The sequence below is a fragment of the Xenopus tropicalis genome, chromosome 3 (genome assembly GCF_000004195.4).
Source record: "Xenopus tropicalis strain Nigerian chromosome 3, UCB_Xtro_10.0, whole genome shotgun sequence".
NCBI classification, from domain to species: domain Eukaryota; kingdom Metazoa; phylum Chordata; class Amphibia; order Anura; family Pipidae; genus Xenopus; species Xenopus tropicalis.
The window spans coordinates 134,846,249-134,873,569 of NC_030679.2; the positions used below are offsets into that span (position 1 = coordinate 134,846,249).

General features: G+C 42.5%; 1 protein-coding gene across 1 annotated transcript; it reads right to left on the reverse strand.

Annotated features, from left to right (window-relative positions):
- Window positions 1-85: 85 nt before the first annotated feature.
- On the reverse strand, window positions 86-27,268 carry LOC101731041 (adhesion G protein-coupled receptor E2). Its single transcript, XM_031899354.1, has 16 exons — window positions 27,126-27,268; window positions 26,175-26,336; window positions 16,790-16,924; window positions 15,268-15,326; window positions 14,376-14,459; window positions 13,154-13,322; window positions 12,091-12,192; window positions 11,809-11,996; window positions 9,429-9,593; window positions 7,041-7,235; window positions 5,837-6,072; window positions 5,209-5,269; window positions 4,241-4,332; window positions 3,097-3,265; window positions 567-665; window positions 86-487 (listed from the first exon to the last, which is right to left on the reverse strand). The coding sequence occupies exons 1-16, from the start codon at window positions 27,217-27,219 to the stop codon at window positions 428-430; spliced, it is 2,070 nt and encodes a 689-aa protein (XP_031755214.1). The 5' UTR covers window positions 27,220-27,268; the 3' UTR covers window positions 86-427.
- Between the last annotated feature and the right edge of the window lie 53 nt (window positions 27,269-27,321).

Sequence of the window (27,321 nt, forward strand, 5' to 3'; positions counted from 1 at the left end):
TACTATTAGAAGACAGGGCCTTATGTTTTGTTCTTTTGCACCAGGTAACTGTGTGCCACATAGTGATACAAACGGTACGCAGTGATACACATGGAATGTTTATTAGGTGCACAAAGCAATCATAAATGTATCCACAATTAAAATAAAAAAAAGAAATCAACCATACCCAAAGGTCAGAGGAAACTCAGTGCTCCGTGGCCCCTGAGCTCTCCCTCCCAACTTGTTTTGCTTAATTGGTTGCTTCCATGAAGTGTCCAAAACTCCTACTTATTGTGCTCTTTTATTGTTTTTAGCAAAGGTGTATTTAAGTGTATAATGTTCAAATACATACAAGTACACTCTATTTAGTTGCAATTATTTATAGGTAAACGTTCAAGTGCTGTGTTTTTGCCATGAGGAGCTTACACTCAGTCCCCAATCCCGTGCTTCAGTCTTCAAAGGGATGATCTATGATAATATCTGGTTTCAGCTCCTCAGGTGCAGTTACCTGCAGAGAGATATGAAGGTGCAATGAGCAGAGTAGCAGCACTGAGAGCAATGGCTGTAAGGGGAAGGGTGGGACTTACCGATTTCAGGCTCATAGGAACAGTGCTGCCCGATACTCCCTCCGACTCTGGCTTCTTAATATGAAATCGACGGAAAATTTTCCGATATTCTTCCCTTACCTACACGCAAAGAGAAAGCAATGAGCCTTATAATACAAAGAGAGCCATGAACAAAAGGTTTGAAGTATGGCCCTACCAGAAAAACTACAGGTATTTATAAATAATAAATATTATACTATTGGTGCTAAACTGCACAATGTTTAAAAGAGCAGACTCTTAATTTTGGGGGGACATCATGGTTTCTCTCAAAACATAAGTTTATTTGGGGAAAACACCTCCCAACATAAACATAACAGCCAGTTCATAAACAGTTCATCAACCATGGTTATGATTTGTGCTTGCTTCAGGGCTCTCACCTTACAGGGTAACTCTCACACTCTGGAACCTTTTCTTGGGGCTTCTTACCAACCCCAATGACTGTTACACATCACACACAACACTGGGGTTTCTCACTCAGCCCTGCTGTCTCTCCCCTCCTGGGATACCGGCTCCCCAGCCTCTGGCACACTCAGGCTTCTCACTCAGCCCTGCTGTCTCTGCCCTCCTGGGATACCAGCTCCCCAGCCTCTGGCACACTCAGGCTTCTCACTCAGCCCCGCTGTCTCTCCCCTCCTGGGATACCAGCTCCCCAGCCTCTGGCACACTCAGGCTTCTCACTCAGCCCTGCTGTCTCTGCCCTCCTGGGATACCAGCTCCCCAGCCTCTGGCACACTCAGGCTTCTCACTCAGCCCTGCTGTCTCTCCCCTCCTGGGATACCAGCTCCCCAGCCTCTGGCACACTCTGGCTTCTCACTCAGCCCTGCTGTCTCTCCCCTCCTGGGATACCAGCTCCCCAGCCTCTGGCACACTCTGGCTTCTCACTTAGCCCTGCTGTCTCTCCCCTCCTGGGATACCGGCTCCCCAGCCTCTGGCACACTCAGGCTTCTCACTCAGCCCTGCTGTCTCTGCCCTCCTGGGATACCAGCTCCCCAGCCTCTGGCACACTCAGGCTTCTCACTCAGCCCTGCTGTCTCTGCCCTCCTGGGATACCAGCTCCCCAGCCTCTGGCACACTCAGGCTTCTCACTCAGCCCTGCTGTCTCTCCCCTCCTGGGATACCAGCTCCCCAGCCTCTGGCACACTCAGGCTTCTCACTCAGCCCTGCTGTCTCTCCCCTCCTGGGATACCAGCTCCCCAGCTTCTGGCACACTCAGGCTTCTCACTCAGCCCTGCTGTCTCTGCCCTCCTGGGATACCAGCTCCCCAGCCTCTGGCACACTCAGGCTTCTCACTCAGCCCCGCTGTCTCTCCCCTCCTGGGATACCAGCTCCCCAGCCTCTGGCACACTCAGGCTTCTCACTCAGCCCTGCTGTCTCTCCCCTCCTGGGATACCAGCTCCCCAGCCTCTGGCACACTCTGGCTTCTCACTCAGCCCTGCTGTCTCTCCCCTCCTGGGATACCAGCTCCCCAGCCTCTGGCACACTCTGGCTTCTCACTTAGCCCTGCTGTCTCTCCCCTCCTGGGATACCAGCTCCCCAGCCTCTGGCACACTCAGGCTTCTCACTTAGCCCTGCTGTCTCTCCCCTCCTGGGATACCGGCTCCCCAGCCTCTGGCACACTCAGGCTTCTCACTCAGCCCTGCTGTCTCTCCCCTCCTGGGATACCAGCTCCCCAGCCTCTGGCACACTCAGGCTTCTCACTCAGCCCTGCTGTCTCTGCCCTCCTGGGATACCAGCTCCCCAGCCTCTGGCACACTCAGGCTTCTCACTCAGCCCTGCTGTCTCTCCCCTCCTGGGATACCAGCTCCCCAGCCTCTGGCTTCTCATTCAGCCCTGCTGACTCTTCTCAGCTCTCAACACTTGGTCATGGCTCCCTCTGCTCCTTGCAGTGACAGGCAGCACCCCAGCCCCTCTGGGAGTTCCTCACACAGGCAGCCTTCCTGCCCCATGGCCTGATCTGAGAGTGAATCCCCAATCTTAATCACCAATCACCTCCCATTCTGTGTAGTCCCACAACTCTTTTATTTGCTGCTCACCTGCAGCCTAATCAGGCAGCTACTTACAGCGGGGCCAAATCAAAATACTAAACGAGAGTACGGAATGGAGGACCTATCCTATTAACCCTCCATTTTCTCCAGTGATTCACCTATCTGGCTTTTCCTAAGCTGCTTACCTGAAAACAGCATTAGCTGCTGCACAACCAGGCATTAACCCTGGTGGAAAACACACCAAACAGTGTTCTTACTGCTTGTATATCTCACAATATATACAACATTTTCCTAGTATTACTCTATATAAGTAAGTAGTAAGTGTCACATTAGCCACCCTGATTTCAAGAATATTTATTATAGCAAAGAGTGCCACCAAGAGTCTCCTACCAGCCTGTGGTCAAACTGCCATGTAATTTAACTCCTACAAGCAATACTTTTCAGCATCTAATAAATCTGGAGTTAGCCTCCCTAGTGCTGGGCTGGGGTTACACTGACTAGTGAATAAGTGGAAAGGATTTAGTGACCTGGTGATTGAGCAGGCAGTGCACAAGGAAGATGAACGCCCCCTGAAGGCTGTTGCAGATGGTGAACAGATACGATGCCACAATGGCCCCAGGTCCACACTGGAAGAAGCCAAGGATCCAAGTAGATCCAAGTATGAACAGCTGAACCAGGGCCTTGAAGGCCAGTAACCTGTAGGGAGAAGGAAATAAACCAGGGTTCTCGGCTTCATATCAGTTATATATTGCCAGGATTTTTAGATGTTTTTACAGTGTATATAAAAAAAGCCTTTTTATAATTTCCATTTTCACTGCATCCATGGATTCATGTATTGATTTTGTAATAGACTGGTTAATAAGACATGATTCTATCTTAAATTTTTAAACTTAATGTAGCGCACCCCTAGGTGTTGGCTTATGGCTGACTGAGAGTGTGAGTGGAAGGCTGAGTGCTGCTATTACTAGAAGGCCTCTGTCTAGAGCCAGTAATTCTCCCAGTAATCGTGTCACCCGTTTACCTTTGGCCTTTTCTCCCACAGTGGGGTATCCGGCACCGCAAATGAATCACCAGGACCACTGGACTTTGATGCAAACAAAGTTTCCACCTCCAGTATAATATAGCACACACTTCCTTGGAGGTTCCACACGCCTGCACAATGGCCCTATCTCCAAAATAGGTGATCCCACGGTGAGGTCTTGCTCCCTGGCAAACTACCTGCCCCTGAGCTCACTCACTCGTGTCCCTATTCTGGTGGCCGGCTACCTTCCCTGAACCTGAAATCTCTTGCTCTTAGAGTGACTCCTTTCTCAGCTACCCTTTCTCTATCTGGACCTTACTGACTCACTGACCTGTAATCCTCTCCATGAGAGGTGAGGTCCCAGGAAAACCTCTAACACATGTGGGTCATCCCCTTTAATAATGGAGAACACCTCTGCCTAGTGGGTATTCCTGAGCTGCAGGGAAGCTCTCTTTTAACCTGTAAAGTATAGTTCTATTAAGCACATAATTAGGACCTTTAGGTGTCCAAACTAGGGGAAACCTGCCGGAAAAAAACCGTGGGTTGTTCCATTACTAAATGTATTATATATTTGAATTAGTGAAAGCAAAACACACTATATAAACTTTTTTCCGCTCACATATATTTATATTTAGTGCTCGCATACCCACCGGGTGTTCTTAAGACTTGAGACATTTGTGTTCAGAGATGCGAGTTTCACTCGGAGAAGCCAGAAAGTCAAAATCAGGAGTGTGGTATTTATCTAGATGGTAAAAGAAAGAGAGCTGAAGAGAAGAAAGCAAGGTTTAAAAAAAAATGATGTTTAATGTTTATAGAAAACTCTATATAAAGAAAGGACAATGAGGTGTCCAACTGGGCTAAAGGTAGTCAGTCATAGCATTTTATGGCCAAACCTGCCCAAGGGCTTCTTAGATGTATATTATGTGATAGTCAGCCCACTAGGGTAGTACATGAGCAGTACAATGTACATGTTTTTTTTAATCAAATTCACTTTCAATGAATATATCAGAGACTATTTGCAAAATGAAATAAGGAATTTTTAATTAAAAATATCATTCCCATGTTTTTCTAGACATTGGATTTGTAAAAAAAAATCAGGTCATTTTGGTTGTAAAAAAATTGTTGCATAAACGAAGCAAAATCACGGAAAAGGTAGGCCATTAATAGAAATACAAAGACCAAAAGGTACAAAACAAAACTACAAGATGAAATAGTGATACTTCATGTTATAAATGAAACAGTAGTAGTAGTTTTTACTATTTAATAACTGATATTTGCAAACAAATTCAGGACAAAATTGAAAGCATAATATGACCACAGATAAATAATGAACAGTAAAGCAGATCTATACACTATTGCACACCGGTCAGGTCCAGTGTTTTTAACTAGAGTAAAAAAATCAATAGGAGGAGACTTTGTAGTTAATAAAAAGTAATGAATTGGAAAAGAAATATGGGTCGACTGTGTGTGAGAGTGAGACATGTTAGACAAGCCAGTTTAATACAGTTTAGTAATTGTTAGAATTATCATTTTCTTTATATGATACAGTATAACCAGTGTGCATTAGTAGAGAGATATTAAAGCTCATATAAAACATTGTTAGAGCTTAAGAACTCACAGTGATGAAGACACAAACTGGGCCAAGGAAACTCCAAATGAGATTTAGACTGAGCCAACAACTGCAAGGAACCAGAGAATCATATAATTCCTAGTGACATGTATAAATATCACACAACATGACATACGTGTTCATATACAGCTGTGTGTCCTTATTAGGGTCCTACTAGATCTTACTTGAGAACTACAGAATAGATGGGGTAGTTTACTTTTAAATTAAATGTTAGTATGATGTAGAGATTCTGATATTCGGAGACAATTCACAACTGGTCTTCATTTTGTAGACCAACCAGCAACCAGGCAGTAATTTCCAGAAACTGGAAGGAGAATAGGACAACAGAATAGGAAATAACCAAATGTAAAACTAACAATAAAACTAGCAATAGTTATTTGGCTGCCAGGGTTAATAATCCCCTTTAAAAATCTGGAAAGACAAAGAAGAAAAAGGCAAACATATAAAACACTATATAAAGAAATGAAGACCAGTTAATGGGTTACTTAGAAAATGAGATTCTATAATTCTGGAGAAAACTAATGCAGCACCAATTTTATTTACCTTTTCCAGGTGTCTATATAAACAACTACATTATTACATTACTGTAATAACATAGTCTTTTTATAGTACTTACCTTTTCCCTGTACCATATCCATCATAACGAACTGCTGCTGAGATGGCCACTATAACTGCGGGAACCCCAAACCCAATGATACAGGCAGTTGGGAAGTGAGAGCGTCGGGATGTCAAGTAGTTCATTGCATTCAGGTTTCTCACAGTGAGGAAGAGGAGGACACTCTCCAGAGTCATCCAGCAGAAAGCACAGAGGAGAATGTAATGGAGACAGCCAGCAATGATAGAGCAGAGTATCTGTGAGACAGAGTGAGATAGATACAAAGAAACTTAGAACCAAAAGGTATTGAATGAATTTAGAAAATGGTATTGTGCTGGATGGAGCAGACTTCATCTTGCAATGAAATGTTTCACCAGTCATGTCAACCAGGGCCCTAAATAATATAAACACTGGTGTCAAGGAATAAGAGTCCCTATGTCTGCTAAGATTATAGGCAGTCAAATATCCCATAAAATTAATAATGACAAATAAAGACACAAAGCCACAGTATGGCAGATGGGACTCTATTCTAATAAAGGAGCAATGTACCCCAAACTGTAAGTATCATGCCTTGTACTTGAAGAAAACTTCAACTGCTTCTTCACTGTGAGCAATACAGTTTCTGTTGGTGTAACAGGGTTGGATACAGAAGGAGGAGGTCCATTGTTTATATAATATGAGTCTAAGCAGTTCCAGTAGGTTAATGGCAGAGAGGAATGGAAACACGGGAATTCATGTACCAGGTTACTTGGCTTTATAGCCAAACACTGAGAGCTGGGAGAGGGCTACACTTATAGGCCCTTAATATAGAATTGCTGGCCCCTGGTCTGAGATGGGAACAGAAGCTGTTGGGGATGGTTTGGGGAGTTATTTACTAGCTAACTCACAAATCAAGCTACAGACAGCTTCATATCTATATTTTATTTTCCTTCCTCTGAACTAACTAGAAGTTAAAGAACACTCTCTTTCTTATCTGATATAACTATGTCATTATGTAAGCACACGACTCTTCCGCCACACAGTTCAGGTTACTAGACTGATCTTAAAACACATTTGCTTCAACTGTGTGTAGCCTATATTATAAAGGATAGGTGTATTGGTCCCACAAAAGTATTGAAACCCGAATTAACCTTTTGTCTAATGAAAGAATCTACATTTCTACTTGTCTTTTTGTATTTTGACAACCACAGAACTTGTGATAAAAGAATTAGGTTTGATCACTTACTCTGAACTGGGTTTGATGTAGGCCAAACAGGATGATCAGCTGTCCCAGAAAGAGACATCCGCATAGTGCTACCAACATGGAGGTGTGAGCGCTCCTTAGGGACCGGCACAGGAGGAATGTGACAAGAGATAGAAAGAGACAGAGAACAGATACACCGAGACCAATGCGTGAGACGCTGTGAAGGCCACGATCTTCCTGTTCAAGAATAAGAAACAATGATGAATATAAAATGGCATTCAATTACTTTATCATTTAAAGACATGATTTCTGTCTAGATGGCTATCAAGGCATTGCGGTCTAATATACATCTCTACTTTACTACATTACATTTACTATTAAGACATAAATAGTTCTCTTTCCCACTCCAATACCCATAGCATCCCAGAAATGTCTACTACTGTGAAATTCCATTCCTTCATTCAACTCATCCAATTAATAAGCTGCACCCTTCCAGTTTCCATCAGACTTTCTCCCAATCTCTCTGCCTTTCAGTTACATAGTTACATAGTTACATAGGGTTGAAAAAAGACCAGAGTCCATCAAGTTCAACCCATCCAAGTAAACCCAGCACACACAACCCACACCTACCAATCTATACACTCACATACATAAACTATAAATACAACCACTAGTACTAACTGTAGATATTAGTATCACAATAGCCTTGGATATTCTGCTTGTTCAAAAACTCATCCAGGCCCCTCTTAAAGGCATTAACAGAATCTGCCATTACCACATCTCTAGGAAGGGCATTCCACAGCCTCACTGCCCTCACCGTGAGGAACCCCCTACGCTGCTTCAAATGGAAGCTCCGTTCCTCTAATCTATAGGGGGGGCCTCTGGTGCGCTGATTGTTTTTATGGGAAAAAAGAACATCCCCCAACTGCCTATAATCCCCTCTAATGTACTTGTACAGAGTAATCATGTCCCCTCGCAAGCGCCTCTTTTCCAGAGAAAACAACCCCAACCCTGACAGTCTAACCTCATAGTTTAACCCTTCCATCCCCTTTACCAGTTTAGTTGCAGTCTCTGCACTCTCTCCAGCTCATTAATATCCTTCTTAAGGACTGGAGCCCAAAACTGCCCCCCATACTCACGGTGAGGCCTTACCAGGGACCTATAAAGGGGCAAAAATATGTTCTCATCCCTTGAGTCAATGCCCTTTTTTATACAGTGATTGCTTCAAACACATTTCTTTAAGAAGATTAACCTCAGCTAGCCTTGCATTCCTGCAACATACATTATGTGGCTTAAAAACACTGATTTAGTTTTTTTAAACTCAAAGTCGAGTTTTTTTTTTTTTTATGTTGCCGTCCAAATGCCACTGACACATGTTAAGTTCACTGCTCAATGCCACATCTATTACTTCGCTCTTTTCTGATCTATGCCCTTTAAAAGGAGAAGAAAAAGTAAAAAAACTAAGTAAGCTTTATCAGAAAAGTCTATGTAAATACAGCCATAAGCACTCACAGAAACTCACAGAGTCATCTATCAAAAGAAACACAGGATTTCTTGTCTACTTTTTTGTAAACATGTTCTTGGGGTATCTGACTTCCTCTCTCAGAAACATCCTTCATTCCTGGGGCCAGAGTCTGTGCAGCTCTCTCCTCTCTCCTGCTCCCCCCTCCCATAAGCATTCAAAAAACTCACTCCTCCCCTCCCTTAGGAATGTGTAATCTGAGCTACCAGCCTCTAGAGCTGCAGCAGGAAGCTACGAAGAGCAAGCTAAAATGGCGGCTGCAATCTTAAACAAATAGAGGGAGCTTCTAGGGCTGTTTACTCAGGTATGGTAAAGCTTTCTACAGAATAAATATAGGGTTCTAGGCGGCACTAATGTGGGGAATCTATTAGCAATAAAATGCCAAAATTACTTTCCTTCTCCTTAACTCTAACTTTTATAATGTAAGCTCCAACAAGGAGGGCCCTATTTACTTGTATCATTTGCATTTATATGTAAACTGTATATATGGAGTATACACCCTACAATTGTACAGTGCTGCGGAATGCTTTATAAATACACAATAATATGAATTGTGAATTATTTCCTGACAACCCCCACCCAGCACACGTGTCAATTGCCATTAGTAAACATTTAACCAAACTATACGAGTACAATTTACTAAATCATACTTTATTTAAGTGTCACAAATACAGCCCTGCTGATAGCCCAGTGCTCAGGAAGAATAATGATTTCTACTATCAACTGGCGCCTTTTGAAGGGGGTTTTAAAGATTATTAGTGGAACTTTCTCTATCATTGGAGAGAATTACAAGTGCAATGACTAGTGACACAGGGTGGTTGGCAGCCTCAGTGTGTCTATAGTTGCTGTTAGTAGGACACACAATCATTGGGTTTGGTATTAAGACACATTCAGTGAAATGGAGTTACCTTTATATCACAGGGAGCCATGATAACCGCAAAGGTGGAGAGATGATCACAGGAGCAGACGGTGTGGGAGATATTGGAAAATATGATGTTGCAGCCTCTCTGTGACCAACCACCCAGCTTAGGATCCCAGTATACACACAAAGATATCTGAGAGGAATCTGGGACCTCAAACAAAAACAGAACAAAGTTATTGTCACTGATACCAACCATTCCCCCACCTGTGCAACACTCACACGTTCTATTTGACACATAAACTTGCAGCCATATAAGCTTAGTGGGCAGAGAGTTGGATAATGATAGTCATACAGTGGTCATTGATGGCCTCTACTTTGTCTAATAGTGATGTTACTAAACCACCTTTGGGGCATGGAGTACTTGGTCTATGAAGGGATGCTTAGTAGCAATGACTTATCACCTTACAATACACGATCACAAAATAAAATAAAAGGGAAAAACATAGAAAACCTATACTTTACCCAAAATATAGAATTTGTCTTGTCCTGGAGGCAAGGGGGAAAACAAATGGGATTAAACTCCCAACTGAAATTGGTCCTCCAAAGTGAATCCAATTCTTAACTGAAGGAGTTGATATTTATCCCAGGGTTAAGGGGCATCAGGTAACTGGACACTCCCCCTCCCACAGAAATGCAAGGTGGAGTCACCTTTAGTAGGACACAGCTTGAGTTTTGATAACCTCCCGTGAGTATGAACTGGACCAAGAATATAATGAACTCCTTATTGAAACATAGTAGAGAAATGATATTATATTCATTGGCTGTGGTTTTTCTACTGGTTCCATACACCCCAAACATTAATGCTGTGTGACCTACCCCTGCCCAGATGTTCCCATCTCATAAACTCAGTAAGCTGGTCATGTTTGGGCTCTTGAATTAAACCCATAGCCAGTTTGTATACTGTTGGTATAACATGTATGGAGTCTGAGGGATAAAGATGTTTGAGGTTATGTTTTAGTTTGAATCCAACCCTTTACTTCAGGGCATAAGGCAAGGCATCACAGGCTGTGGCCCCTGTACCTAGGACTGGTTCCAGATTCCTGCAGGTATGTGAATTCTCTCTTACCAGTGGAAAAATTTGCGAAACTGCTGAAGAATTCACAAAACTGTCGCAAAATTGTGAAAAGCAACTACTGCACGACTTTTTTGACGCTCGACTATTTTTGACTCGCCTGCGACTTTCTTGACATGCCTGTGAGTGTTTTGAAGTGACCACAACTTTTTCCTCAGTTTCGATTTTTTGTTGCGGCGAATTTCGCAGCAGTTTCATGACAAAAAATTGGCAATAGAGAAATGCACAATTTTTCAGCAAATCCATGATAAAATTTGCTCAACACTAGTCCTAATGACAATGTTATTGGTATTTCCCAGTTTCTGACATTAAGTGCACTGTTACGAGTGGGAGATAGGAAGGTGAGTCCTTTAGGCAGTGGCTGTTACAGGAGCGAGCGAGCGTAGAAAGGACATAGCGGGCGTAGACCAGATGGGACCAGACGGGACGGAGCGGGCGTAGACCAGATGGGACCAGACGGGACGGAGCGGGCGTAGACCAGATGGGACCAGACGGGACGTAGCGGGCATAGACCAGATGGGACCAGACGGGACGGAGCGGGTGTAGACCAGATGGAACCAGACGGGACGTAGCGGGCGTAGACCAGATGGGACCAGACGGGACGTAGCGGGCATAGACCAGATGGGACGAGACAGGACGGAGCGGGCGTAGACCAAATGGGACCAGACAGGATGGAGGGTGCGTAGACCAGATGGGACCAGACAGGACGGAGCGGGCGTAGACCAGATGGGACGAGACAGGACGGAGCGGGCGTAGACCAGATGGGACCAGACAGGACGGAGGGGGCGTAGACCAGATGGGACGAGACAGGACGGAGCGGGCGTAGACCAGATGGGACCAGGCAGGACGGAGCAGGCATAGACCAGACAGGACAGGATGGAGCAGGCGTAGACCAGACAGGACAGGGGAAGCAAGGAATAAAGGCAGGAGTGAGCACAAGAGCAAAGAGTGAGAACAGGAGCAAAGGAGCAAGACAAGGAGCCAGAACAGGGAACGCAAACTAGGGCCAGGCCACAGTGCTTAATGCTAACCAATGTTCAGGCCACAAGTGTGAGGGGGGCTGGGCTTAAATAGGGCAGAGTCAGCCCTGATTGGCTGACCCCACCTAGCCAATAAGGCTGCTTGGGTGATGTAACCAAGCCCAGGACACAGGTAAAAGGAAACACAAGGCAATCACCCCTTGCCAGCTGCTCTCCTGGCTCAATGGTTAGGAAGAACAACCAACAACCAGGAGGTCCTGGGATCAAACCCCAGCAGACCCTTACATGCACGTTGTAGAGTTCTTTCCACTGACCTGCAGATTATTCAGGTAGAAGTTTACCGGGGGGTTAAGGTTTTCCCGTATTTGGCTTGTGATGCCTCCAGTCACCACTTGTGAAATAACCACAGCAGGGTAGTTCTCCTCAGGGTCCTCTGATAATTTGAGGAAACTCCCACTTAACCTGGAGTCGAGGTTCTTGTATGAAATGAAGACAGCTCCATCTGGAGAAAGAGAGAAAAGTTGTTGTGACGCTAAATTATGAAGTTGTTATATGTTATATGGACTCAATGCTTTAATATGTTTAATCCCTCTGACCTTTAGGTTTAGGAAGGAGGTCACATGACACTTGCATCCTGTTGAGTCCCACAGTTATGGTTAGGAAAGAACAGTTTTCTTGGGCCACCTTGGTGGCAACATCTGGAAAGAAAAAAGTATGAAACTTTGGGTGGACATATTATTATAGTAAAGGAGTTATTCACCTTTAAATTAATTTTTAGAATGACAGACATTGATATTCTGAGACAAACTGCAATCGGTTTTCGTTTTTTAATTTTTGTGGTTTTTTTGGTTATTTAGCTTTTTTGTTCTACAGCAATTGAGCCGGGCTTGCCAAAGAGAGTGCATGGAAGTTCTGCAGGTGGCATTGAAAGAACTTTTGCTTAAACATCTTTCTGTAACAAATAAGTCTCTAACAGAACACATGCACTTGTATCCTGCCCTTCATATGAAATATTATACATAAGGGTTCAAGGGATTTCCCACAGAGTTTTAAGGAAAACTATACCCCCAAACAATGTAGGTTTCTATAAAGATATATTGCATAAACAGCTCATATGTAAAACCCTGCTTCATCTAAATAAACCATTTTCATAAAAATATACTTTAGTAGTATGTGCTATTGGGTAATCCTAAATAGGAAACTGCCATTTTAAGAATTAAGGGCCGCCCCCTGGGATCATAGGATTCATAGTGCACACAAACAAGCCAAGGCACACATACATGCTAGGCCCCATCAGCCAATGAATGGGCAGAGTTCTGCCTTTTGCTCCCACACAACTTCCTGTTACAGTTAGAGCTGCATTATTTCCTGTCAGCTGATCTCTAAGGGAGCACACAGCCCATCACTAAATGGCGGCTCAAGGGAAAGGATGTAAAAGGGCAATATTTACTGATATATATATATTCCAAGTTTATACACGTCTGTGTGTTGCCTCCCCCCCCATTACAGGTACATAGTTTATTTTATAGAATATAAATTACTTTCAAGTCCCCACCCAAGCAGTTAGTATTTGGGGGTTAGTTCAGAATTTGAACTGCAAGTTCTTTTACTAAGTTGTGTAGGTTTCCTGTAAGCAAATCAATGAAACTATCTCCTTACCCATCTCCGGGCTGCTGAAATTCTGATTGCTGGGATTTGTATGAAATGATTTAAATACTAATAATTCCACAGTCTCCAGGAGCCCATTTACCACGGTACTGACTAGAGAAGAGCTGAGATTAAACCAAGAAGGGTCGCTGAGAATCCCAGAGGCAGAGTTTGTGATGTTCTGTAGGTAAATATAGAGGAGAGCAGAAATTAAATTACTTTGTAGTCCATTTCGGAAAGGAGAAGGAAAGGCTAAGAAAGACCTTCCCATTGTTCTGCTGATCGGCTGCTGGGAGGAGGGGGATATCACTCCAACTTGCAGCGCAGCAGTAAAGTGTGACTGAAGTTTATCAGAGCACAGGTCACATGGCTGTGGCACCCTGGGAAATGAAGAATATGGAAAACAGATTACAATGCAGGATTCTGCTGGAGAAGCTCTATTAACTGATGGGGTTTGAAAAAAACATGTTTTCCCATGCCGGGAAGTTTTCTCCTAAGGAGCACTGGCTTCAGGTAAGCGATTAAAGTGGGAGGGGGTGCCCCCCCAGTGATGTAGCATTTCCTTCTCCTTTAAAGGAGAAGGAAAAGCTAGTAAAGAGTTAATCTCAAGCTGCAGGCATACCTTCAGTTCTCTCAATAGTGCCCTTAAGTCTCCCCATATTTCACCTGTTCAGAAGATCAGAAGCCAAACAGGAAAAAAAAGCAGGGTAGAGAAGATTCCCATAATGCAACGCTCCTTCCCAGACTTGGCGACTTGTTACTGTAAGCGGCGCATGCGCACACAGCAGGAGCGGCTGGTTGCCATGGTGACGCAGCGACGGAGAACTCTGTGACATGCAGGTGGGGGGAGCAAGGGGGGCAGGAGTGGGGAGCGGGGGTGGTTTGTGGCAGGAGTGGGGAGCAGGGGGGTTTGTGGCAGGAGTGGGGAGCAGGGGGGTTTGTGGCAGGAGTGGGGGGGTTTGTGGCAGGAGCGGGGATGGGGGGGGCTGGCTTGTGCTTTTCAGCCCATACAGACATGCTGGACAAGATGGCGGCGCCGTTCACTGAAACAAGTCTGTAGGTTCTAGTATGTGTATCTCTGTAAATCTTTCGTTAGGCAAGCCAGGAATATAGCGTTTTTACACAGCAATAGTAGTACTATTTAATAGTGTGCTTCATAGATTTTGACTTTCCTTCTCGTTTAAACATCTTAACCATCTCTCTCCAAACCAAATGTCTCCACCAAATCCCTTACCTCTATGTCTAATTTGTTCTCATTATCGTGGCAAGAAGATTCCAGAAGGCGGTAAGTGGATCTCTGAATAATACAACCGGGATCCTAAATGTATATAAGGAAAAGCGTTTCCCATGTTATCTCACACACAAGAAAGCTTTAATTTGTTCATTATAACAATTGTAAGGAAAATACAGGAGAACTTGCAAGGATCTGTGTGTTTCAGTTCTGCAAAATGCACGACTGTATAGAACACCATAACAACAACAAAAAGTGTAAAATCTCAGAGGAGCTTTTTTATGAAGCCTTTATGTTTGACTGGATCACCTTTATTTAAAGTTTTGCATATCTCTAACAATTTGATAGAAATGTTTCTTTTTGTAATATTTTATATTTTATAATATGTTGCAACATTTTGCATTGGTGTAACACAGCCCTATGTAAGTTAAATGCTCCTATCCAGGTTAGCTTTAAAGTGGTGGAAACCAAAAAGTGTTGGTGGGCAAGGCTTATTTTGTCTGTGACGTCAACCAGCCCTGTTACACTGGACTGGACAGAAATCGGATTGGCTGGCAGCCCCAGTGCATATCTGGGAAAAGAGTAGGACCCAGGGAGTGCCAGGCTTTGGAGCCAAAGCCACGGATTGCACCAGCAGGTTATAAAAGAACCCCTGCTGCAGTGCCAGCCAGAGAGAGCCAGATCCGGAGAGCAGAAAGAGAAGGTAAAAGGCTGAGTGTGCTCTGCTTTGCATCAAGCTCCAGCCAAATAAAGGGATTATATAAAGACATTATTTTGTGCTTTATTTTGGAAACCATAATTCGATTTTGAGCGTTTTCGCGGAAAAAAAATATACTTTGAATGTTGATGAATCAGCTTTTTTCATATAAACATTTCAAAAACAGTTATTACTCACCTTTTGATTACAAAAACTCAGAGTTTTGTTTCGCTCTTGCAAATATATCTCACACAATGCTAGAGAAAGAAAAGAAATGACTACACAGTAATGTTATATAATGACAGTAAGTGAACAATGTACCAATGTACAAACGGCAGCACAAAATGATGGTGATGGACAAGACAACAAATCTGATATACAGGCATCTTTATTTCAGTAGTAAAACTGCAGTTGATTTGTTGTAGCTAAAATAATAGTATTAAATAATAAGATTATGTAATAAAAGGTGGACATTTTCCCACAGATCCAGCCACCTACAGCAACCAATGAGCAGAAAGCATTTACTAGTTTACCTGTGTAGGGATCTCCAAGATTGGGCCCCTAGGATGGGTTCTCCTTTGACAGGCACTAGAGGGTGGCCTTAGGGAATTGGACACCTAAGGGTGGTCCTAGTTGTTTTTGTGTTAAGAAAGGGAGTATCCCTGCAGTTCAGGGTTATGGCCACAGGGTGGTGCACACAGTATATAAGGCTGTGCAGCCTTGTGCAGCCAGGTCTTCCTGCCTGGGACCCTCTGGCAAGAGGCCAGCTACAGGCCAGGAGTAGTTAGTGAGCTAAAGGTTATAGACCGCTCTAGGAGTGGTAGATAGGCTATTTAGCTGGGCAGCTTGGCCCCTACAGGAGATTTAATGAGATTAAGATCTCCCAGCACTGACTGCTGGAGTCAGGGAACCAAGTGGTAGTAATAGGTGATTTGCCTAATCCGGGGGATAGCCGGGTGATATTCCGGGGTGAGGTCTCAAGGGGGTGTCCACTTGGCGGGAGTACCGGGAAGTGCCCTAGAGAGGGGCTTCTGGCGTGAAGTACCGGAGGGAACCCAAAAGAGGGTCATCTGGCTGGAGTATTGACGGTATCCCAGGAGAGAGGGTCCCCTAAGGAAAAGAGTGTTCCCTGACGTGTTCTGTAACTCCTGCAAAGCCTATCTGTCATTCATTCTGCAAATAAAGAAATCACTTAGTTCATCATACTATCTGAGTGCATTGTCTTACTATCTGGAGGATCCACACTGCCGGGTAAGCAACTGCCCCAGGGAGGGGGCAAGGTGCCAGGAGTGCTGGGAGTCCCCAAGCAGAAGTACAATATGAAGTTCTCAGGAGGGGAGTTATAGTTCAAGCTATCCCTATCCTGGGTGGAGGCACGCCAAATAGTACAGCAACATCTGTTCCCCAAAGTAAGCGGGGCTCAGGATCCCTGTTAGCGCCACTAAATCTCAGCAGGTAGCAGCACATTTTCTAAAGTGGGCTACACCTGTTTAAAAGCAAACATCTTATTGGCTGTTATGGGTTACTGCTTCTGAGCAAAGTGTTTTGCATTTCTGCCATAGCTTCTTTTTTGGTTTTGCTTTGCTATGCAAAGAGGCTAAACACCTAGCACAGAAGGGCTCACTGCAACAAAGGAGCTTAACAATATGTTCATTGTATTCAGGGATGGGGTGTAGGGAAACGTTTATTGTCCATCTAATATCCTAGTGGTTTATTGTACCTGAGCACTCCATGCCTTTCCCTGTGGAACTCACAACATACCCAGCAGGGCAGGTAATAGGGTCGGTGGCTGGGAAGATAGTGGAGGTGATGACAGTGGCTGGAGGGGATGTTCTTGGAGATAATGCATCTGCTGCTGTAATATAAAATTTCAATGTATTAGATAAGTTGATGAAATCACTCAGGTTTGAGGGTTCATTTGCCATGAGAGGTGCAAGCTGCACTGTAGGCTTTTAATTAAGCACAGGGTACAGAGAACAAGTGCATATCGCAGGGGGCAATTTTACATAGTAAGTTGGGTTGAAAAAAGACATATGTCCATCAAGTTCAACATACGTCCATCAAGTTCAAATCATTGCAAGAAATACAGATTTGTTTCCATTCCACCCCCCAGTAGATGAGCCCTCTGCTCCACTGAACACCTTTTTAAGGGGAACCATCATTCTGATAAAAATACACCAGACTGCAGTGAATGATTCGATATTCCACAAAACTCTCATTGGGTCACAGCATGAGTTTGTCTATTGCTGAGCCTTGTATCATTTTATTACTTACACAGTCAAACATAGCAAGGGTTATAATGTTAATGTTATAATGTTTATCTAGAAACCCGTTATACAAAAATTAAAGGAAATCCATTGCCAATAGAGACTATTGTCAGCAAATAATTCACATTTTTAACAATTACTCCATTTTTCTCTGTAGTAATAAAACAATACCTTGTACCTTGAGTAAGATATAATTAATCTTTATTTGTGGCAAAACAATCCTGTTGGGTTTATTTAATGTTTAAATGATTTTTTAGTAGACTAAAAGGTATGGAGATCCGAAATTACAGAAAGATCCTTTTTCCAGAAAACCATAGGTACCAAGCATTCTGGACAGCAAGTCCTATACCTGAAGCTCCAGGGTTCCCTCAGAGCCCCCTGTCAAATGGTGAAGCAGTGCCCTATTGGGAAAAGAAGGTGGGAAAGACTGATTGGCACTGACTGACTATACCGATGGGCAAGGAGCTCATGTTGATATGCACATAGCATGGTATCTCTGGCTCTTCTGATGTGAAACAGTTTAATCAGGGCCACTGCATTGCTTGACTAGTTATATCCATGCAAGATATAACCCACCGTGCATGGGACTGTTTTATGGTTATAAAGACAATGTCATGCATTTTCTTAGTAAACATTCTATGAATTGTCCAACAGACCTGCTCCCAATTCAGCATTATAGGAGAAAATAATTATTTCCTGACTTTAAACTGACAGTCTGCTGTATCAGAGGCAGAGAGAATAATCACTTTCCTTCTACTATTTGGCCTATGGCGCTCAGGGCTGTGTTTGCCATTTGATGGTGAAAGGCAGACAGGGGCATTTTGTCTGCCACTTGTGTCCAACAGAAAATATCAGCAGACAAAATGCCCCAGTGTGTCCGTCACTGTCCTAATATGAAATGGGAAACCCCTGGGATACGCACAGATGAGTAACAGCTACACATTGGTGTAATAATACTCAGCTGAGCATGTTATATAAGGTGAGTCTGTCACTGACAGAAGGACAGGGATATTTTGACCACAGATATATGTGCCACTGGGCTTATACCTTTAATATAACTGAATGGGTCCCCTTCAGATTGTGAGTGATAAATCAGCTAATGAATAACTCATCTGTTCTGCATGAGAGGCACAATCTCCCTTTGTGTCATACACATCTGTGTGCCCCTATCCTGGTTATTTACTTACCTTCACATTTAGTATAGTTTTCATTATGACAGAATTCTGTTTTGTTTGCTTTTGTCTGATAGCCACTGTCACACGTACACTTGTATCCTCCCATCGTGTTGTTACATTCCGCCTTAGTACCACAGATGCCTGCATTCTGCTGACACTCATTTATATCTGCAAATAAACACAAAATACTGTCACTATACATTTCTGTTTGTCACTTAGTGGCATGTCACACATTAGCCTGCTGCAAAGGGACACGTAGAGCTGGAGTTAAAGAAGTGGCAATGAAGGGAGGCTGTGACAGCATTTCACAATTTTAAAATGTAGGATATGGAATAAATCAGGGATAGTGATGAGCAAATTTCCGCATTTCACGAGAATTGTTTTGCAAAACTTACACGGAAAAATTTGGTGCTCATCAAAAAAAGTTGCGGTCATGGCAAAATTGGGTGTGGTCACATCAAACTGGGGGTGGATGCGGCAAAATAGGTGCGGTCGCAACTAAAAACGGCATGCGACAAATGCGTTTTGCGGATTTTTTGCCGGTTTGTGAATTTTCCTGTAGTTTCGCAATTTTTTTTGTAAAGCAAAATGGGACTCATTCGTCAATTATATCACATTCTAGCCATTATTTTCAAATCAATTTTGGAATCATAAAATAACTTGAATTTATGAAGTCCCATTGACTTCATGAACATAAGATTTTTTTTTCAATTTACATATTTATACTCAAGCTTTTTTGCCGCAAAAAAAATTTCATTGAGGTAAAAACTTGAATTTAAACGTTGACAAAGTTGTCCCTTAGCCTTACTTTTAGTGATATCATATGCTGTTACTGCCGTAGGGTAGGTACCCCCATGACATACAGAAATACCCATCTACCCCTATATATATATATATATATACTCACCATCACATTCTGGGAAATAAAATCCAGGCACAGAAATGCAGTTCTCCTCTCTCACTGTAAGTGATCACAGACAGGAGGGTTATGTTATTTATCCTCCCCTTAAGGCAATGCATATACTGTTTTTCATTATGTTTCAGTACTAGGGATGCACTGAGCCCACTTTTTTGGGTTCGGCCGAACCTCCGAACCCACCCTGAGGGATTCTGCCGAATCCCGAACCGAATCCTAATTAGCACATGCTAATTAGGACCAGGAAGGGTTAATAGTTGCGCTCGGCAAAAAATCCCCCTCCACCATTTAACCCTTTCCGGTTGCTAATTAGCATATGCTAATTTATGCTAATTTGGATTCGGTTCGGCCGGGACCGTGGATTCGCCCGAAACGGAATCCATCAAAAAAAGGCTGGATCCCGAACTGAATCCGGGACTCGGTGCATCCCTATTCAGTATAAACTAGTCAAAGTCACACTTGGTCTGGCCAGTCATTGTCTCACTTACATTTTCTTCCTTCAGAATTCCAGCAATTTACTATGTATCTATATAGTGAATTCTGAACCCTCTATTGTGGATATTAAAAGTGACAGAGGAGTGCCATGACCATATAAATGTATGAGGCCGAAGGCTGAGAGCTTTGATACAGGCCATGGGACTCTGTGGCTATATCAGTAATAATGACAATGTCCCCATCACATTCACACACAGTAGGGCCAGTTTTATTGGGAGCCAGTTAACCTGCCTGTGTATTTGGGGTGATAAGATCACCTGGTGGGAGTACCGTGGGTGCCCAACAGGAGAGAGGTTCTCTAACAGTGAAGTAAAGGAGAAGGTGCCCTGATTCATGTGTTACACTCCTGGAGAGGTCTGCCCTGAATAAAGCGACTCATCTGGTTCGCTATAACCACCTGTGTGTGGCTCTTTCATACCAAGGGATCACCTACTGGCCGGTAAGATACTACCCCAAGGGAGGAGCAAGGTGCCAGGAGTTGTGTGGATCCCAGTTAAGATTTAAAGTACAATTTCAAGTTCCCAGGGTGGGAGTTGTAGTCCCACAGTATCACCCCTGGGTGTAGGCACACCATAAGTGAAGAATTCCTGCTACCCCCATAGTAAGCGGGGGCTCAGGACGTCTGTTGCGCCAAGTTGTAGCAAGTAGTAGTGCTGCTGACTAATGTGGGCTACATGTAAAACACCAATAAATGGCTGTATTATACATTTCCAAACATATAAACTCAGTGATAGTTACATTTTGAATAACATGTGATGTTGATATCTTCAGACGACTCCAATGCGCATTCTGTAACATAAACAAGGGGAAAAATTAAAGTTGATGTGTGAGTTCTGCTCACTGTATTTGTGCAGGAATTTCATGCCTATTCCCCTAAATCCCATTTGGTTGTTTTGCATGTTTTTCTATAAACACATTTTTTTTTTTGAGGTGAAATGCAGATTTTGCACCAATATTCACCAAGGCTGGCAAATCAGATGGATTTTTGTGTGCCCGCGGGCACTTGTTTGTTACACACGAATATACTGTAGCGTTGACGGCAATTTTGCAAATATGAATTCACAATCTGTTAAATCTGATTAGCAGATTTTTTCTAAAACCAAAGTTGTGGCGTAACTCAAATACAGAGAGTGCACATAAATAATTGCCATTTGGGATTATGCCATGTTTAAACAGCTCTTAAGGACAATCGCAGTGGGAATTAAAAAGGTGCAATTACCGTATATACTCGAGTATAAGCCAATCCGAGGTACCTAATTTTACCTTACAAAACTGGAAAAACGTATTGATTGGAGTATAAGCCTAGGGTGGGAAATGCAGCAGCTACTGCTAAATTTCAATAATCAAAATAAATACCAATAAAATTACATTAAATGAGGCATCAGTGGGGTATATGTTTTTAAATATTTAAAAACAGACAACGCTGCTCTGTCTCATCACATTCAGTAGATCCCCTGAACCAGAGCACCTAAAAACAAAAGGAAAAGTGCTCTGGATTCAGTGGGAGCTCAAAGTCATGATAGGTTTAGACACACATAAACGTAATGTACCGGTAATTATGGTACCTAAAAGTATTTACGGACATCCGATTAAAGACGTCTGACAGGGGCTAGATATATACCGGTACTGTATGTGTACTGTAACTTTAAATTACGGTAATAAATAATAATTAACAGTATTCGCCTGTATTAGCAACACTGATCACATTACATGGATATACCTGATCAGTATTGCTAATAATGGTAAATACTGTATTTTGGTATTAATTATAGGTAATTATTGATTGATTGAAGTTAAACACACATGATATGTGTTTAACTGCAATCAATTATGATTAGCTATAATTAGGATCTATTGGTATCCAATATAATGGTAACCGTTGTATATAAAGATATATTGAATATATTTATATAACTAGTACCGTGGAAGACGAGGCCATGATTAACTAACACACAACTAGATTCTGTAAGTTTCTCTGTCTGCACGGGCTGCTGCTTCCACTGATGCATGCGCATGTGCACTGGGGAGAGGGCGCGTTCGCACATGCGCACGGGGGGGACACCCACAGGGGCGGCCTCGGGGCACCTCAGAGAGAAATCTGGCCCTGAGTGCAGCTGCCCGGGGGGGTGGAGGGGCGTGCGTGGGCCCGGTAGCCTGTCGGGTTAGTGGGGGCCGCAGGAATCGGTAGCGGAGGTTCCTGGTCTCGAGTATAAGCCGAGTGTGAGTTTTTCAGCACATTTGGTGTGCTGAAAAACTCGGCTTATACTCGAGTATATACGGTATGTTTGTAATGCACCAATCTATGTTACACCAAATATGTTCACTGTGCGAATCATTCTGGGCTGCACAAAGTTTATAAATAAGTCCCACTATGTTCTAAACCATTTATCTGTCTGTTGCTGAAACCTAGTAGATTAGGGTGCTACCTGCCAGGTTTGTATCTGGGCAGCCTGGTTTTCAGAAGGGTGAAAACTGTCTGTTAGGATATCCAAACTAGGAAATTTAGACAGGACTTGAAGTAAATGACACTGTGATGAACCTGTTGGGTTCACAGTGGAGTTGTGCAGGACTCAATGGTAATGCTTAACAACTTATTTATTAGAGCTCCAACATGGCAAACTATATACAGGCATTTCAAGTAGGAAGTATAACTAACCATAGAGAACAAGCAGAAAGCCAAGCTAGATAACACATTGTAACTGAGCTAACATTTAGGCATGCAGCTCCCTCTAGTGGTACACAACACAACCAATCCCAGATGGCTACTTCATAGCCCTGCCCCCCTTACAACACTGCCCAGTCCACATGCAGTCGCCAACCCCACCCCTGTAATCACATGGCCTGCCCCCTGACATCTTTTACCTTTCCCCCTGCCCGAAGTTTAACAAGCCTAAAGGTGGCAACTCTATAGTAGACATTGTAGCTGACTTATTTCTATATAAAATGAAATGGAAGATTGATAATGACTAGTTTTCTCTTCTGTATCATTAGAAGTGGAGGTGATAGTTACTTTCTATTAGGCACTGGTCAGTTTCCCCTGTATCGTTTGCTGCAACGCTGTAACCTAAAAAAAGATATTTATATTATTTTACTGATCTGACCCAATGACAATATACATTGAGATAAATCCCTATAAATACTATAAACAGAAGCTATAAATACTGCACGTGGCATTTAGTGAGCCCTACCCATGAAGTTAGCATTACCATAGATTTGCTTCTCAATATCTCTGCCATATTGATTTCAAACATTTCAAAGTCATCTTTTATACAGACCTGACAGCCCAGATGTCTACTAAAAATATAAATTATTAGTCACTGGCAACTCTATTTCATTATATCCAAGAAGTTCAGCTTTAAAGGGGCACTATATCCCCCCCCCAACTGCCTTCCATCGGTCCCCCTCACCTCTCCCTCCCCGCACAGTCTGTTACATAGAATACTGCCCCTATTTGAAAACCTGAGATAAAAAAGCAGAGTTCCCAGGTGCCATCTTGTGCCTGTTCAGATCCTCTTCCTTCACTCTGTGTATTTCATATCCCTGCCAGGTTTCACTGCTGTACAGAGCCTCTGCTTACGTTCATTATAATACTACAGGGGTGTATAGGCTGATAGGTGCTCCCCATGTGTATGCCCGCAGCTTAGTCTATTTATATTGTCACTGCAGGTGTATGTGTATTTATTGATATAGCACTAACAATATACACAGAGCTTTACGAGGCATAAACACAAACAGGGGTAAGGTTTATAAAATGATACTATTGTACTAATAGTGTGTGTATAATGGCAGTTCATTTTTCAGTGTGCTAACCCACCGACATTGTTATTATGCTTAGAAGGTGTTTTATATGAGTTAAATGTTTCAATATTTGTTGATTACTATCGCTAATAAACTAGATAATAGGTGTTTTATTGTATTCAAACTATTCATAACTTTGGACATTACTAAACTTATGCCCTCGGCTACACTTTATTACTAAATGCTTATAATGTTTTTTTCCCCCCAGAACCTACTGTAATAGGTACTTTCGAGTGTGGTACCCACTACATTACTACAGAGGTATAGTTGCAACTTGTTGCAGTAATCTGCTACTAACACCAATACATTTTCATTGCAGGTATCAAGACAATTAGTAACCACTGCATTAAATGTAGTTATACTGTATGTGTTTTACTACAATGCATTGGTATACAGGGCTGGGAATTTAGTCTTAGGACCACTGTAGGTTGGGGGATTTTCTCACTATTTGGAATGTTTTATATTTTTATAGTTGAGAATTTTGGGATGCTCCTCCATACAATAATGCAAGGGCTTAGCTGGGAGACAAGGTACAATGTGGCTGATACTCTGTGTTTTGTAAGCTAGTACTGGAGTTCCAGGCTAAAAAAGGGTTACATCTACAGTATGTAAAAAAAAGTAAGAAAAATAGGAAGGTAATATCGGACTGTCCCACCTACTTGCTTTAAAGTAAGTAAGCTTTATCAGAAAGGTCTATGTAAATACAGCCATAAGCACTTACAGTAATGCTCCAGAGTCCTCTATCAAAAGAAACACAGGATTTCTTGTCTCTTTTTTTGTAAACATGATGTTCTAGTGTCTGACTTCCTCTCTCAGAAACATCCTTAATTCCTGTGGCCAGAGTCTGTGCAGTTCTCTCCTCTCTCCCCTCTCCTGCTCCCCCCTCCCACCAGAATGCTAAGAACTCCCTACCCCCCCTTAGGAATGTGTAATCTTGGCTATAAGGGCTAGAGGCTGCAGGCAGGAAGCTACTTAAAATGGCAGCTGCTATCTTAAGCTAACAGAGAAAGCCTCCAAAGCTGTTTATTCAGGTATGGCAATGGTTTCTGCAGAATAAATATATTGTTCTAGGTGGCACTAATGTGGCAAATCTATTGGCAGTAAAATGCCAAAATGACTTTCCTTCTCCTTTAATCATTGCATGGCTCCCAGTCAATAGGGCCTGAATTGCATTTCATACAAAGTGAAACCTATACATGGGAGAAAGTGTTTCTAATATTATGTTGTACCCCTTTTCACATGGAAATTCAGTGTATAGCATTTATTTATTTAAACAGATGCATTAGTGGAAATGGGCCTGTATCCACTGAGAGCAATGTAGATTAAGATTAAAGCAAATAAGTTTAAGTATAGGGATCTATTTAGAATGGGGGTGCAATGTGCACTCTGTGGGATATATTTATGTACTTAAATCCTGCTTTTAGCAATGTGAACCACCTGGGAGGGGGGCAAGAATCATTATACTTTGGGAATTATTAGTAGATGAGCCCTCTGCTCTCCTGGGAAAAAGCCATATGACAGTACCTCCAATAAATAAAATCCCTTTATAAGTTCACAGAGTAGCTACGTTTTAAGCCTACATGGTTCTTTGTAAAGCTTTCATTGCCTATTTTACTCCACTGCATGTTTGTTTGGGGCGTGTCACAGTTCCATTCCCTTTTTGAAACTTTCTGAGATGATAAAAAGCATTTGCAAGAGGATATATGGATGAATGCTCAATTTTCAATGTAAAGCAAATAGGACCAAAAAGAAGTCTAATTATGAATATGTTTTTCAAGCTGGGCATTCCCCATTGACTGCAAACATAAAGAGCTTTATATAGACTAACAGGGTTACTCACACACAGAATATATTAAAATGAATTAAAAACTCTGTCTCTACATGCCGCGTGCATATTGCCCATTGACCTATAGTAGGTTTTGTATTTGTTTAACTATTTGGTTTATTTATGGTTATCTAACCAATAACATGATTCTATTCTTACGTAGGAAATAATGTACCCCTATCAAAAGGCTCTATCTGTTCTATTATACAGAGAACCATGTACCACCTACCATAAAATATAAAAATATTAGCGCTCACCAAGGGGTGCCATGACCAAACAAATAGACGCATGCTTTAATACAGGTCAGGGAATGCCAAAGTGGTTTTTAATATCTCATTATTTACAACAGGGGGTACATAAAAGTTTATAGTACATGCAGGCAACATTATAGTCACGTGACAACATTTTTATTACAGGTATAGGGCCTGTTATCCAGATTTTGCATAAGTTACGTAATTGCGTACGTTTTGGTGTTACTTTATACATAACTTCCACAACGTGACCGTGTTCCCTTATGGAGGAAGACTTTCCCCCCCGTTGGTGGCTCTGCCTGATAATCCAGGTTTAAGCATAAAGCTGCAGAGTTTGCCTCCCCCTGTTCTGTTCTCTGTTATCCCTTCATTACTCACCTTCACATTTATTTTGCTCCTTATTATCGGTGGGAGTGAATTTAGTTGTGTTGTCTTTCCAGTGATATCCACGCTCACACTGGCACTGGTAGCTTCCCTCTGTATTTATACACTTTGCGTTAGCGCCACATTTGTGGGTGTTTGTATCACACTCATCTATATCTGCAAACACAAAATAACAGATATTATGAAACTCTGCTTTTGGACAAAAAGATTATAGGGGCCATTTATAGCAACAAATGCAGTGAGCAAAGTGCAATTTCAAGTGGGTTTTTGTCCCACGATACATTTTTCCCAGAATTGACGCTCATTGGGCTCACCAGGGGAAGCTGTTGAGGCATTAAGATTAGTGCTATTGCCTGCACATTTTGTGGCAAAACAATGTTGGGTTTATTTAATGTTTAAATGATTTTTTAGTAGACTAAAAGGTATGGAGATCCAAATTACAAAAAGATCCTTTATCCGGAAAACCATAGGTACCAAGCATTCTGGACAGCAAGTCCTATACCTGAAGCTCCACAGAGCCCTGTGTTAAATGGTGAAACAGTTCCCGGGAAAAGAAGGGGGGAAAGACTGATTGGCACTGGCTGGCTATACCGATGGGCAAGGAGCTCATGTTGATATGCACATAGCATGGTATCTCTGGCTCTTCTGATCTGAAGCAGTTTAATCAAGGCCACTGCATTGCTTGACTAGTTATATCCATGGCTTGACTAGTTATATCCATACATACAGGGATATTTTGACCACAGATATTTCCTACAGGATGGCAGCAGCAGTCAGAATGCCCTAAGGGCCACTGGGCTTATACCTTAAATATAACTGAATGGGTCCCCTTCAGATTGTGAGTGATAAATCAGCTAATGAATAACTCATCTGTTCTGCATGAGAGGCACAATCTCCCTTTGTGTCATACACATCTGTGTGCCCCTATCCTGGTTATTTACTTACCTTCACATTTAGTATAGTTTTCATTATGGCAGAATTCTGTTTTGTTTGCTTTTGTCTGATAGCCATGGGCACACATACACTTGTATCCTCCCATCGTGTTCTTACATTCTGCCTCAGGACCACAGATGTTTGCATTCTCCTGACACTCATTTATATCTGCAAATAAACACAAAATACAGTCACTATACATTTCTCA

Bases quoted from the DNA above. Each gene is read 5' to 3' on its own strand.
- LOC101731041 (XM_031899354.1), bottom strand. From the start codon at position 27,219: ATGGGAGGATACAAGTGTATGTGTGCCCATGGCTATCAGACAAAAGCA. The intron at 11,997-12,090 runs GTCAGAGGGATT...CTCTTTCTCCAG, and splicing joins CCTCCTTCCTAAACCTAAAG to ATGGAGCTGTCTTCATTTCA. The intron at 6,073-7,040 runs GTAAGTGATCAA...TCTGTCTCACAG, and splicing joins TACATCAAACCCAGTTCAGA to ATACTCTGCTCTATCATTGC.